This window comes from Rhopalosiphum maidis, chromosome 4 (assembly GCF_003676215.2).
Source record: "Rhopalosiphum maidis isolate BTI-1 chromosome 4, ASM367621v3, whole genome shotgun sequence".
Lineage (NCBI taxonomy): Eukaryota > Metazoa > Arthropoda > Insecta > Hemiptera > Aphididae > Rhopalosiphum > Rhopalosiphum maidis.
In genome coordinates, this window is record NC_040880.1 from 1551074 (window position 1) to 1567993 (window position 16920).

The window sequence follows — 16920 nt, forward strand, 5'->3', positions numbered from 1 at the left end:
TAATATAAATGATAATTTGATGCTTTTTAATAAAACTACTACCCACTACAAAGTACGCATTTTTATAATGCGGGTGTATATTATACACACCAATTTCTTTATAATTTATCGCCGCTGTCAATAAAAATCGCACGTTTTAAGCATTATTATAATTTATTATAAAATCATATTCATATCATACAAGCATATAATTTGCTGTCTACAGTACCAAATTCGTAGTGCGTTATATATTATTATAATATTCGATTTTGCCTTTGTCCGATTTATATACAAATTTAAAGGCGTATCACATTATGCGAGAGATAACGAAATGTAATTTTATTATAAAGCGCAGTGAAAAAGAAATAAATTGATATACATGCGGTGGATTAACTCTCTAACAGCTAACAGGTGATTTGACGTGGGTGCGACCGAGTAATAATCGTATTATTATTATTACGCACATCATATTATACGATATTATTATAATGTCGTTTTACAAACGTTACATTATATGCAACTAATGTGCATGTCGTTATATTAATGTGTCGAATTGACGATTGTGTTTTAACGAGCCGTCAAGAAGCACCAATTGCAACAACGGTTTAATTATCAATAATTACTACCTAATTGTAATGAATGCCGCGTTGGTAAAGAATAATAATGTAATTAATATAATAATAAAAAAATATATTGTTTACAAGAATGAACGAGGACAATAATATAATATATTTATTATTATTATTCGCCTACTTCGGTACTACTGCTGTTTACCACAATCTTTATATTATACATGTTTATAATATCGTATTATATCATCTATATCATTTTTAAACATTCATGTTAACATAACTCCATACACATTTAATATTTCAAAAAACTCATTAAAAAAGTACAATGTTATGTTGCAAATTGTGATAGGTGTTATTTGTACATCATAATAAAGCTCAACAATTATCAAAAGACATTATTATATTAGTATGTAATGTATATATATATATAGAGATAGAGATAGATAGATAATATATAAAAGTATGTACAGTAGCACCTCGATTAACCGTCAGTCTTGGGACCAGAGCTTTGACGGATAACCGAAAAGACGGTTAAGCGAGCAACAAATTTTTTTTTAAACATACATACATATTATTTATTATTTTTTTTTAGTAATTATGATATACTTAAAATATTTGCACACAAAGAGATTAAAAACGCGAACGGTCGAGCGAACGAACACACGTGTAATATATAACTAACTGACTTTTCAAAAACAAAATGCGATCACTGTCACAATTAACTGTTTTTATCTCACCCATAAAATAAATATATATATACATATGTATCTATCGCATATCTAGTATATATTGCCGGAAAATTTCAGGTTATATATATTATTATCTACTGCAACGCATAAGTAGATAATAATCTACTTGACGGTTAATCGGAGGACGGATAATCGAGATTCTACTGTATATGGTACACGATGATAATTTTATCGTACATAAGGAAAAATCTTGGTAAATATAAAAATATAGTTGTATTTTTAAGAACATAATGCCCAATTCAATTTTTTCAAATTATAATATCAGTTAATGAAATTTAATAATAAAACATCGTACCATTTTCCTAGGGTATTGCTGGTATGTTAGGGAAAATACAACACTGTATATAATAGTGCATTGTTTAAAAACAACCAAGTATACATTGCGAACTACACTATACACAATAATATATTGTCAATAAGTGATAATTATGTACGAGTATACAGCCCTTTGGAAACGTGCCAGTCAGGGCAATATGGTCGCTTTAAATACTACGGCTTACCCACGTGAATTTTTTTACATTCACGACATCAACCGTGCACACGTTCACGTCCTGGTATGCACACGATACCAGCTGTTAAGTCAATATCATAGTATATTATCATTAAAATATTATATATACCAATACCATACAGCATACACCATCAGACGTATGTCATGCAATTATTCTAGGTAAAGTTTTTTTATTTTAATTTTACTTCGATGACGTTGTTGCTAATGACTTAATATTTCAATATAATTTATTCGACCTCTCAGTGTTCGTATGCCTAGATATAATACTATAATATAATATACAATTTGATTTATCAAGTGGATGCTGACCACCATTTTTAATTTAATAATACGATAAATTAATTTAAAATTTGATTTATAGAATTTTTAAATATACTTAAATACATACTATATTTTAAAATTTCAGAAACGTTTCATATTACTTAAGGAGTGTTATTTAGAGACAATTATTTAGTAAATATTTTTTTTCTAAAATTGTTGACTTATCAAAATCAAAGTTAAGTAATTTTTAAGTTATTTAACTTTGAAAGTTTAGCTTTGGAAGACATGGGGTACTATGGTAATTTGAAAAAAGTAATTTTTTTTATAATCTATTTTAAAGGCTATTATTCTTCAAATGAAGGATGATTTTTTTTAGATAAATCGACGGGATATCATTATTCTTAATACATCTTAATACCTAACTGAGAAACCATTCAATTGAATTTTGAATTAGGAACATATAAACTTTCAAAAATCACGGTGATTTAAATAAAATAATTATTAAATAAAAAATGAGGGTGAGCATGTTTGATGAATCAACCACTCTGTATAAATCGTATAAGCAGTGTACACGAAAGCCTTCAAGAAAAAATACGTCAGTTGCACGCATTTGGTCGTTTATCCAGTGCGAGATTAGTGATCATTTCATTCTTGCGTACCTATCTGTTATAGGCTATGATAGACAGGTATTATCTTCGAGTTTACTGTTACTTTCTGTCTCCGTTGCGATTTACGCCGTGTAAGACACAACGATGTTACTACTCTATCGATTTCATTTTAAGCTTAATTATACAGGAGTATCTATTTATAATAAATTTGAACGAATGATAGGAATATTATGAGGTAACAATGATCGACGTTTAACACTAAAAGGACGCTACACCAATAAAATGCGTCAATAATAGTAAAAATTCATTATAGGTAATATAATAATAGATCATAAGATTATTTTTATTTTGATAAATTCACAGATGACCAATTTCGCACACATGGTTATTAGCTGGCGATAAATATTAAATTCACTAGATACCACTTATATATATATAACGATAAAAACCACAAATATTAAAAACAAATAATCTATATGATTTATATTTATAAGTAAAATATTAGTAAACTATAATACTATGAGATTAATCTAAATATTTAAACAATACTTCATGAAGTGTTTATACAACGTTTTTATTTTTAAAATACCATGTAAACAGAAATATAGTATGGTTCGCTGACCGCTGTTGATATTATATATACCAATATCTATATAATGTCAGTAAACTTATTAAACATTTTAAAGCCATTTTAACTTTTACAAAAATATAGTTTCTTACACGTAATGTTTTATTATTTTTAATATTTTAACCTAATACTGGATTTATAAACAATAGTTGTTCACTAGTATAAGTATGATGTATTGCGTTATACTAAAAACAATCTAAACGTATTTTTATAATTTTGGAATTTTAAAAAATGTAAAGCAACCGTTCATTAAGTTTAAAAATATAAACCAAAATTCGTGTAACACAATCGATACATACCTAAAATACGAAAATATATGTGTGTGTGTGTGTGTGTATATATATATATATATATATATATATATATATATATATATATATATAACTACATTAAATATAAGGGGATATGAGTATTTGACATATTTTGGGAATCGGCCAAAAATATCACTTATATTTAAAGAATAATAAAAATGAGAGTTAATGCTTTAGCTATAGGCATAGATTCCACAAATTTTAATCTCGTTGAGCCAACTATATTTCAAAATGGTTATACTTATATAGGTTTATGCTCGTGTAACATAATACGTAACAAACCGAAAATATTTTGTTCATAATAAAGACATCTACTTTGGACTTTTTTAATGCGCACTACACGGAGTGTTAAAATACGCGTAACTTAAAGGTGTTCTCCACATAACGCTATGTTTATTTACAAATACCTAATTATTATAAAAGCAAACTTCATTGAATTTACGTATTTATTTGCATATGGGAATATTGTACACTTATCGTTTAAAGTGTGCGGTTTTTTTTAGTCAAAGTTTGAATTTACAACGCAGTTTCGAATATAATAAATGCGATGCAAATAATCTCATTCTTCAATGAACACACGGACGTCATATTTTTCGTTATAAAATGAACATTTGACAGGTTGAAAAACTTACTCGATTCAAAAGTTTTACGACACGAAGATTTATCAAAATAACATTATCGGAACAAGTAGTTTTGTAAACAATAACAGACGGCCGGTTTGATCCCGAAACAAAATTCCCCATGAGAATAATATTAATATTATATTTTAGTATTTTACCTATATATGCCACCATAAAAGGTACCTATATCTCTTATGTAACATTAAAAAAGCAATTCTTGTAGCTATGAAATTATTTGTTTACGCGGCGCTTAAATATTACATAATTTTATATTATACTTGTTTATGATCGAATTGCTATTTAACTATTATATAATACTATAAGTAGTTGTTTTGACAGTCTTTAACGAAAACCTTTACAGTTTACACATATTATTTATGTCAACTCATTCAACATTGAGCGCTTATGGAATAGACAGAAAGTATCATTCTAACAATTTGAATAATAATACGTTTTGTTGCAAAAGTTTTTTTTTTACGGTAACACATTAAACAAATACCGTATATAATATTAAGTTGTGATTGATTCGGCGGAACGAAATTAAATCTTTTATAGTTAACGGACATTATGTGCGTTTCGATATATTTACTTGTTGTCAGCAATTTTTAATACAATCGTTTTCTTATTTTCATTATATTATGCTCTACACACCACTTCTATAAATTATTAAGTATTTACCGTAACTAATTATTGTTGTTAAACAATTTTCGTAATAAATAATATATTATTTTGTGTCTTGTTATAATAGTAAAATTCAAATTTTTTTTTCGGTTTATTATGGTTTATTTTTGGACCCATTCTTTGGCACACACAGTTTTATTAATGCGGTCGGACCAAATGATACTGGAAACATAAACTAAAAATAACCGATCTTCCTCCCCCTACATTGAGTCGGTGAGACAATGTTTGGCAAAATATTATGCGTGGTGCCGTGTGCACTTGTGGTGACGAAATGGTTGATATTTTTCACTGTTTTCCTTTCATAAATTCAGCGAATAGATCATCGAGAAAACAAATTATTTTAATTTTCTATTTTTAAAATTTATTACGTATACTGACGATAACAATATTAACGCTTGGTCAATTAAACGATGAAAAAGGTAAAACTTATCCAAATATCTAAGTAAAATAATATATTAGTATCAATAATGGCCGTTACTTTTTTTTTTATTTTACTCAAACGTATAAAAACAATTTACATATTACAACGAATAGCCTATGTTAAACTTAAACCAAGTATATATGATTCAAATATTTTCAAAAAAAAAGTACTATTGAACTCATAATTTTTAAGCCCAATAATAATGTCTTAATTACTAAGAATATAATTCTATTAGCAATGTTTATAGGTTACAATACCTTTATGTGTGGTGTGTATTATCATATTAATTTTAAATTGTATATTACGCGTTTTAATGTCCAAATGGATATTATTATTTTATCCTTGAGTACGATTTAAACTCAATGTTGGTCTCTTAAAATTACACCATATTATTATATACTTTATCAAGGCGTGATAATTTAAATTGCATAAAATAGTCAAATAAGTCTAATAATATTGTCACCTATTATTCGACTTATTACTATACAATGCGTATACTACGAACTTATCACAATAATGTGTAGACACCGTGAAAGAAATATCATTATATTGTAACGATGTAACCATGTCGTGTTGTGAAGGACTAATAAACAAATAGTTATAATTTTGGATTTTCCAATTATATATTAATTACTAAAGTAACCTTATAAAATATATAATATCGTTGAAATATATAGATAGGTACACGCATTAAACGAATTCGTACTTCTTTATTTTAGTCAAACATAAGATAATAATTTTAGACATCATAGAAAGATAATAGTGAAAACAAACGTATACCTAATACTCGTTATTCTAGTCCGTAGAGCTATGTACGTGAATGGCACTTACACAATAGATATACATCATGTAGCTCGTTATGTATACATGGTTCCATATTAAGTATACTATTTTTTACTCTATAATAAATTTAAAATATATTGCATAGGTATACTATTTAATATTTTCCGCAGCTAAGACGTCACAACAGTGAACGATGGCAATATCATATGGAAATAATATTGAGTAGTACATACCTATAATTATTATAAAATGATATTTGAATATTTTAAGACGTATGCACCATATGTCCGTATAGGTATCGGAAGAGTGTATAAGTAATTGTCAATGCCATGTAATTTTCATGGTACAACAGACAGAGAGCGTTGATTATCTGCAGACCCGTGAAACGAAATGACTGTGCAACGAAATAAAAATACCGTCTATGGTAAACTTAAACGCGACTGGAAAAGACCACATAAACGCAATATGTCGTAAACTAGCCAATGATAATCAAACTTAATGTTACGGACTTACAATCATATAATATATTCTACTGATTCGCTTATTGTTAAAATCTATATCACTATTGATAATCTGGTTCTCTTAATTTTAAGAAGTATTATGAATCGATCGTATACAAAACAGGTTTTGTTGGTTTAATCTGAAATATATTCCCCGCCCAAAATACGTATATCTACCCAAAATCAGCGAAAGGCGATTTAGAAATAAGATGTTAATAAAAGCTATAATTTACAGACATTATAGAACCAATAACAGATCTTTAGATGACTTTATATTTGCCTACCCACGATTAAAATATTGATTTTGTCGAGGAAAAAACATCTTCTAATTAGACTAATAAAATATCTCAATTCCAGCCCTCAATCATTCAAATATTATTATACAAAATAAATTATTTTACTATATTATTATTATTATTATATTATATCGTACTACATGTTATTATTAAAATTGTATGTTTAATATTGTAGCTACTAGCTAGGTACTTAATGTTAAACAACTAATCAAAATAGTTACATGTTATATAATTCAAAGTCGAAAAAATAAAAGGTACCATAAATTGTATGCATTATTTAATGCGCATTAACGTGGAACAGTGGGATTTGGCTCTTAATATATTGGATACCATAATATTCAACGATACATTTTGATTGTATTCTCGTATTCATGTAATACCTATGTATATTACACACACATGTAATTAAAAATGTATGCACGTTTACGCCTTTCGGTATGCATTTCGGCATATTGTAATTATTACACTGTTTATCCTCTGCACATTGTACAATAAACAATAATACTCACAGCCCGCCGCTAATTGGAGCATATCTCTGCAGCAGTGGTCACGAATCCAACAAATGATTGCGCAGGCGTGCACTTGGAACACTAATGGTCTATGATCAAGGGTGCCAAAGGCATTGATCTAGACGTATAACGGCGAGTCTTTAAATATCCGTTTGCATTTCGTTCTATTAAATTCCTGCGCGTTTATATTATTATACTATATTTTGATGACGAGGATAACGTATGCACGCTCGACTTTGCAAATCTCCCCTTGGCGTATAAATTCAGAAACAGAGATTGGCAACGGTCTGGAGCACATGGCCAATTCGCATATTATAGCCAATTATTTTATTACGATAGTAATGATCTTGCGTGAATAAAATACTTAAGACAGAAAAATCCCAAGTAAATAAATTACATCGACTATTTGTATATTATTATGCGGTCGGGATAGATTAGACGGTGCGCGGGTAAAAACTATAGGTTAAAAATCACCACTTTTTAAAAAACATGGATAGAAACGTCTTATTTCTGTAGTATTATAATAAGCAGTAATGGACTTTTCATTTATTATTAAACAGTTAATTTAAGAGGACGCCACAGGCTCGCAGCGGATGTGTTTTCGCCTTCTTGCATAGTTCATTGCATAACAAATTGTGTTCAGTAGAACCAATGGGTTTATTAATTTAATCAATTTCTTTACTCTCAATATTGAAGCTAACAACACAAAATTTGTTCTGCTGTTGTGCGATTATAAGATGGAGTCGATGGAGATAATAGATGCGGATTTGGCGTCCTTTTTTAAAATGCAAGAAATAATACAACAACCGTTTATATTTTTTTAATAGGCATATTATAAAATACGCGTGATTTTTTTTTCTAAAATAATCGAAAAGGGAAAATAATTGACTTGATTCTTCATAACCGGAAACCGTGCAATTTATTGCGGATAATTTTTTGAACCTGACAATGTCATTATCAAATAATAAAATTCCAATTCATACGCCACATAAATTCATAATTCATATGGTAATCAGATTTGTTATGAAAATTCTATACAATTTATATCAGCTAATAAAATCATAAATTATATACCCCTTGTATCATGTTCTGTAATTATTAACATTTACTGTTGTAAATTATGTATGAAGCCAAGATTTCAATTTTATTATTACTTTTATTATAGATAAGTAAATTTTCATGTAAGACATCGTACGCATATTAAAGTAAATATTTATATATTTATAAAAAAAAAGTGAATAATTATGTTATATATTATTATTCGAGTAACGTAGTAGTACAGATATGCGGAATTAATCGAGAAAAATGTTTTGTTATAGGGCCGAAAGACAATTTATAATTATGTGATGACATTTTGGTTTTTGGACACGATAAAATTTCGTTACAATTATATGTTTACGCCGTGTGCAAGTTTTATTTACAGTGTCTCGGCCTGACCAAGGCCAACGCCACGCCGTCGCCGCTGGGGCCACAGCAATCGCATATGTGGTCCCGCCTGATCGTCTGGCGCCCCGTGACTTGGATTAAAATGTGATTTATACACTGTCGTGCCGAGACGTGAATTACCTCTAATCTGTACATTTTGGCGTTCAAATGTCACGTAACACGTACAGTATTATGTCTTGGCAATGAGTCCAGAAGTTCAGTTGCACCAAAGGCGCAAATAGAGCTCTAATTCTGGGGGAGGGGGGCTAATTTTATAAATGAAATAGAGACAAGTAAGCTGTTTTCGAAATTAATTTTAATATGCTAGAATACGTTTAAAAAAACCTGGAGGCTAAGTCCCCCCTTAATTACACCTATAGACTGCACGACAATATTATCGTGTATGTGTGTACGCACGATTGTGTTAATTAATAAACAAACATATCGTGCAATGATGGTTCGTTTTGTTTCGTTAGTACATCACGCACTCGTCTACTTATTGACATATTATTAAAATAAATGACGACTACCACACTGTAGTGCAATTTGTTTTTTTCAAGAGAAAGTTTCATTGGTGTTTATTAAGGTTTTTTAATATATAATATATATATATATATATATATATAAATAAGTGATTTTAATATTTTATTATTAATTAATAATTATTCAAAGTATTTTACTAGTGACGGCGGTGGTCCCACGTCATTCCCTTTTCATTATGATTATTGCATAATGAATATACAACTACGAGTATATAATATAATAGTTAAGTTATTTTAAAAACTACAACTAGTTTACTTACGTAGATTGACTTTTACCGACTTTTTGCGTGCAATTTTAAAACTGAAATGACTGTGCACCTACAAGTTGACTCCTAAGTACCCGTACCTAAATCTAAGTCGGTGAATTGACTTTGGGGAAATTAAGAAGTACCTATGTAGATTTTAGGTATGAATTAATTATTTTTTTTTGTTCCAATCAACACTGGAAAATGAGGGAACTAAGTATTTATGAGGAACAACAAGTAACAATAATAAAAAAAAATGTTGAGAGACTTTTTAGCCAGCCCTCACCGTTGTTTCTTTTCTAACACTCTTAGGCTAAAATTTAAAAATTAACTCTCTAATGTACTCGAGAACAAACTCACTCATTAGTACTTACTCGTAATTAATATGAAATCCAAAAGGATTATATTTAAAAAAAATATAAATTTATAACTATAAAATATAATATTATATTAAGTATTTATTTTTCAATATTGAAAATAATATTGACGGGCGTTTACAAGCTGTTCTTTCCAGACATTGGATTTTAGAGCATATTATGTGATTTTAATTAATTTAAATTATTTTTGTTAAAACATTGTATAACTCATGCTTATGACTTGAGATTATATTATAATACTAACTACTAACTATTATTGATTAATAATAGAATAATATTATTTATATTCTATGATCAATGATACTACCAAAATTTGCTGTAACAAACAATATATTAATCAATGTATGTATTTAGTATATAGATATAAAAAAAAAAGTATAAAACCTGAGCTTATTGTAGGCTTGAATATCTATAAAATAAACTATTAATTATAACAAAGTCTGGTTATATATGTATAAAAAAAAATTTAACAATAAACCAGTTTGTAAAACCCTGAAAATCAATTCATTCATTAGAATATCGTAATTGAATATACTTCCGAGGACGTAAAAAAAACAAATTTTTAATTATTAATCAAATAATAAATAATAATTTTTCAAGTCCAAAATAATTAAAATTATGATTATATTGTGTAATATATACGGCACAAAAGTATTCATTATACTAAGCATATATTTTTATAAACAGTGACCCAACGGCAACTACCCACGTGGGTATGTCAATTTTTTATTATACCTATGTGTATATAATTAAATAAAAATTATTTTATCTAATAGAAATACATTATTATTATATTTGTAAGCTAAATCTATGATTATAAAATAAAATATTTAGCATAGAGATGATTAACTAGATACTTTGACATAATATAAAATGAAATATTATATAATTAGCTACCTCATTCAATATACTTTAATAGTGTTTTCAAAATTTATCTAAATCGAGTTCAGCGCAGTCAGTGTGTTAAATTATTGAAATACAATATTTGTTTATAAACATCTAGCCGTCATTGACAATATGACAATTTATCTTAAATTATTGGTTAAAACTATAAAGTAGCAATTGAATGACGGTAATTCTATAATGTCCGAAATTAATTATTTTTTAACGCTTTCGAAAAAATCTTAATAATGTCTACAAATAGCATACTGTATACGGTTAATTGATACAAAGCTTATCCACAATCGATGTACATTTTATTTCTCTCTCTCTCTGGCCCTCTCACTTACTACGAATTTTTGTCACCGAACCTTACGTCCGTCACACAAATACGAAACAAGAACGTATACGTTCCGGATAATTTGAATCGGGTTTACAAAATGTCAGGCGAAAGTAACGCGACGCGAGTATTAATAAGACGGTTATTACAGACTATATGTCGCTGCAATTGACGGCGATTTGTTAGCCAATACAAATCTATACATGTACTTTATCACAGTGTTTCCCAACATTTTTTTGTAATGGGACCTTTTTAGGAACTTGAACAATTTGCGGAACCTTAATTTTTTCGGTTCCAACTAAAGAGGAACAGCTTTAATTCATTATCGAATGGTAGTTCAAATAAAAAATGTTATTTACTAATTTCTTTTATATTAAATGTTTCACAGAACCTTTGGCTTTAGCTCACTGAACCTTAGGTTCCGTGAAACAACAGTCGTAAAACACTGTCTTATCATTATCGATATGTTCATATTTCGCGTAAATCTCGGAGTATATGAATAACATGATTTCAATGTTAGTTAATCTTATGATTAAGCATATGGTTTAGAGATTTTTAATGAGACCAGATAATACTAACTTTAAAAAAAATTGAACTACCTTTTAATAAATTGCAATAATAATTTATTCTGTTTAACAAACAAATAGTTCATAACTTTAAAAATTTAAATTAACAGTTTTTGGAAAATATATTTTTTTTTTACAAAAATACATCAAATGGAAGAAAAACATTGTTTTAGTTAAATAAATTATTAAATTATAAGTTATTGTTATATTATAAGTTTTTTTAATTAATCGAAGAACGATCATAATATATCAATAATCTCATCGTTCATCTTTGTTTATAAATTTAATGACACCTTTTTTAATAAACAGGTAAGTTTATAATTTATTTGTTATTATTATTTTTTTTTTGTAGAATCCAGATGATGGCTTATTAAAAATTTTAATTTATTTTTACAAAACTCGTTAACACTTAAATTTTGTGCACGGAAGTATACAATGATATTTGAAATATACACAATGTGTGTCGAATAAACTACTAATGAATATCATTAGTTTAAAAAAACTAAAAAAGAATTTAAAATAGCCATGTCGCAATTCATAAGTGATTTAAATACACATTTTTTAATTTGGCCATAGTACCACCAATATTGAAAATGTCTGACACCTGACAATCATTATAGGTAATTACAGGTAAATATATATATATATATACGGTGTCCCGTATGGATTTGTCCATTGCAATATCTCCTGAAATAATGGATATATCATAACTCTGGGTTTTTAATAAAATTCCCAAGGACAAGAACAAAAAATATTTCATGTCTTAATTTATTTTAATGTTTTGGTAAAAAAGTAAATTTTTTTTATTTCATTATTTATTTCAAAAAATTTAAAGATAGTCATTACAGTAGAGTTCATTTTTTTTAAAATATTGACATCTCAACATTTTAATTTCATTAATCTCTTGATATATAATATTTTTCTAGATTCGAAAAAAACACTGAAAGCGTTCGCCAGCCGTACGAACACGCAGAGCCACATGTTTGATACAATGATACCAATATCGTATAAAATAATTCGCAGTTTTTTAGAAACTAGAAAAAATATTCAAAATCAGGATATTAATGAAATTAAAATGTTGAAACATAAATATTTTCAGAAAAATAAACTCTACTGTAATGACTATCTTTAAATTTTTTGAAATAATTAAATAATTAAATAAAAAAATTTTACTTTTTTACCAAAACATAAAAATAAATTAAGACATGAAATATTTGTAGTTCTTATCCCTGTGAAGATTATTAAAAAACCAGAATTATGATATCTCCATTATTTCAGGAAATATTTTTAATAATTTCGGAATTGGTAAATCCTCACGTGACACTCTGTATAGTACGCTAAGTACCTATACAATATACATTGAATTATTTTCGTAGGTTGATTTAAGGGAAATGGTGCAATTACGACTATATATAACATTTTTGGACTTCTGTCAATATTGTTATGTTAACTTACTGTTAAGTATTTTAATAACTTAAACATAGGCAATATTATTATTATATAACACATATAATATATAGTGGGTAGAAGTGGTTAGCAAGCCGTGAATCATCGAGCACAACCTATTGGCGAGCAACATACGCTGAAACAGACCTCTAAAAAATCAACAGCAGATGGCGCCGAAGTTCGCGTAGGAACATATTATTTTTTCCTTTCTTATTTAAATATTCAATTATTCGATTTACCAATTATCAAGTACAATTGTCTATCAGTAATAATATGTTGCACACAAGCTTAATCTTTAATGGTTGGTTCAAGGGAGGAAGCTGGGTATTAAACGTGGATACAATCCCAAATTGACCAATAGGTATGCAGTTATTATACTTATTGAGCTGGTCCGCTGACCTGATGGCCCAAGTCCAAGGACCATTGACGGTCAACTAGGACACTAGGGGCTTAAATGTTATTTAAATGTAACTATTTGACCTTGAATAACTACCCATTCTAATAATCATTAAATTATTCTTTTTATAGTTATTGTTGCTTCAACCCAAGTGATTGAAAACATGTTAACTCCAACCCCGGCTAAGTAAAGTACATCTTTAATTTTATAAACCATCGAAATTTGTTTAAAATAAAATGTAATTCTTCAAATTATATTGTTATAATCGGTGTAGAATGTGTAGATATTATAGTTCCTTTTAAAATATTATGATATACTTTGTGTCTAATATTTATCGATTTATATATAAAAAAGGCTCAAATATATTAATGAAAAAATATCTAATTACCTATACGGTTATTGTAAATGATTATAACTTACTACTTAGTATGTATGTATGTATAATTAAATATTGAAATAAACATTCTACAAAAGTACAAAGTAAAATTATTTTACTATATTATAATATGTATGTATACGTACAAAATATTTATTAATACCTACTTACAAAAACTATCTAATTACAGTAACCTCAGTAATCCACGGTTTTTTACAAAACCGAATTTTTATTAAATTATTACAAACAAATCATGAAAGTATACGTATATTATGCAGTATGCACGATAACAACACCACACATGTTTATTGTATATATATATATATATATAATATTGTAATCATTTCAAAAATTCAAAAAAAAATTTGATAATTTTAGTATGAATAAACATAAACAAATAAACAATGTATAATAATTTTTATTATATAAAAATTATATTTTTATTTACAATAAATTTAAAAATTAAGTAATTTTATTTATTATTACAAGATTTGGTAACATTTTGAATTACAAAATGTACCATTCTTTAATATAATAGTATTTTGGACGTTAATAGAGGTGATATTTGTATACGTTAGTTATGATTACAGTGATTACACCAATATAATATACACGCGTATCGGTGCAAAAATATTGAAGAACTATCTGACTGCATATCATTGATGTTATTATTTATCAATTTAATCATCATCGATAATAAACACGACATCACTACATCAGCTAGTTTAAATGCCGCAGAAATCTTATTTTATCTTACCTCCAATGTACAGAAGATAACTGAACAATCACGAGGAATAGTTATCACCTAATGTTTATCTTTATTTGATTAGTATATAAAGTAGGTAAATATTTCACAAAATCACACCACTTCATACTTTAACGCTAACAATTATAATTTTGTTGTTGTTTCACTATAATATAATATTTATAACTGGTATAAGATTATAATTCTTACCTCATCGCAAGCCGAACATCTTGGTTTGAATTGTTGTGCATAATGACGTTCACAATACAAATGATCTTCATATAGACAGTAAGTTAAATCGACAAGTAGCTCTTGGCATTCAGTACAAGTGAAACACGTCGGATGCCATAAAACTGTATCGCCAAATTTAGACGCGAATACTCCTATTTCACCTGGTTCAACATTTTTCTTGCATTTTGGACATTCCTAAACATAATACGGTATTCTTATAAATCACAATTTAATTTCTGTAATGTATAATATAAATAGTTACAAATTTAAGATAAAGTTAATATGAGGATAATAATATTATAAAAAATTTAATTTTGAAATAATATTATTGTTTTTATTGCTAAATTATAAATATTATATGACCTAATCTATAATTTAAAATATCTTATTTGATTTATGTATTTTGTGAATGGCAAACAACTATCATAATTTTAAAAATAAATTGTTCAAAATTTAAAATAATATTTTTAAAACATATATTAGGATAAGGAGATGAAAGTTATAGTAAATCACTATGAATACTTTATATACCTAGTTATCTATTAATATATTAAAGAACGGGTAGCAATTGTTCACAAAATTAGTTAATGGTCCCTAGGCAATACAAATAAATTTTGCAGTATTTTATTCCATAATTTATCATGAAAATAGTGTTTACAATAATATTTAAGACTGCAATGATAATTTTAACGTTGGAGCTTATTTGGTATTCTTTGAATAAAATATAAAAACATACAATTTAAGTAAACCATAATTTATAAAAACTATACTAGATAATGCCACACCCAAGAGTCGAGAGATACAATTCAAAGACTTATGACTACTCAAAATTTATAAACATTTAATACATTATTACAAAGTAGTTAACATTTTTTTTTCAATAAATCATAAAACAACTAACCACATGATAAGTACATTCTCTAGCATATCCGATATCTAACGCTATCTCATTTCTAGCATTTATGAAGTCTTCGTAGCTCTGATGATGCCTCTGTTCCACGTGTTTACAATAAGTCAGGGCTAAGTCTTGTTTCGGTAGTTGTACGACTACCTGCTTATCTCTGTACTTCTCGCCAGATGTGCCCAGTTTAGGAACTTTGTTAGATGGTAAACTGTTAAAGTATTTCTCTACCTGTAATATAATATAACAATTAAATTAACAACAGTTAGTGAATGAATACAGATAATAATATTTTAATATACAGTCACATACACAGAAAATAATAACTCTAATAAAATTGTAATATAATATTATGTACCTTGTGACTAGGCAACCCAGGAGGAACCCATGAGTACCCTTGGCTGTAAGACCTCTCCTTCGACACTCTCTTGTCCGGGTCTTGCACGGGCTTGAAACCAAGCCGGTCGCGTACATTAACCCACTCCTCGTGCAGCACATCATGCGAGTCTTTTGTGCATTTACAGCTACCACATGTCTTTCTAAAATGTGATAAAAAAATTTAAATTTAGAAAATAAAAAAATTCCGGTAAACCGGGTACGTCGTTCGTGTGAGTTAACGGTCCATTAAACGTACATGCTGTTTTTTTTTTTTACCGAATGATTCATATATAATGGTATATTACACTATATCGTAGGCCGTTTGAGAAATTTAACTTTTTGCGAGTAAAAAAACAAGACCTTTTGTGACAAGTACACCGTTTTGAGTTGTTTATATTTTTTTCCCGAAAGTCGGCCGATTTTAAAGCTTAATAATGTTGTATGTACTTATATGGTGACCTAAAATAATATATCTATATAGGCTTTTTGAAAATAAACATAAAATACTTAAAACTCTAAATGGTCAACCTAGTCACAAAGGCCACGGCTCTTACGCAAAAATACCAATTTTTCAGATGGCCTACGACATATTGTGTATGAGTACGGATCAGCCGCATACTCATAAACATGATACATTATGTAT

The 16920-nt window shown here is 27.8% G+C and overlaps 1 protein-coding gene across 3 annotated transcripts in view; it reads right to left on the reverse strand.

Moving 5' to 3' along the window:
* LOC113550421 (four and a half LIM domains protein 2) overlaps positions 1-16920 on the reverse strand; it is an 88781-nt gene that overhangs the window by 22288 nt on the left and 49573 nt on the right. For all 3 annotated transcript variants that reach the window (XM_026952233.1, XM_026952232.1, XM_026952231.1), the window contains exons 3-5: positions 16258-16438; positions 15900-16130; positions 14978-15193 (exon numbers count right to left, since the gene is read on the reverse strand). In XM_026952233.1, the coding sequence (XP_026808034.1) occupies positions 14978-15193; positions 15900-16130; positions 16258-16438 (628 nt within the window). The remainder of the gene's footprint in view (positions 1-14977; positions 15194-15899; positions 16131-16257; positions 16439-16920) is intronic.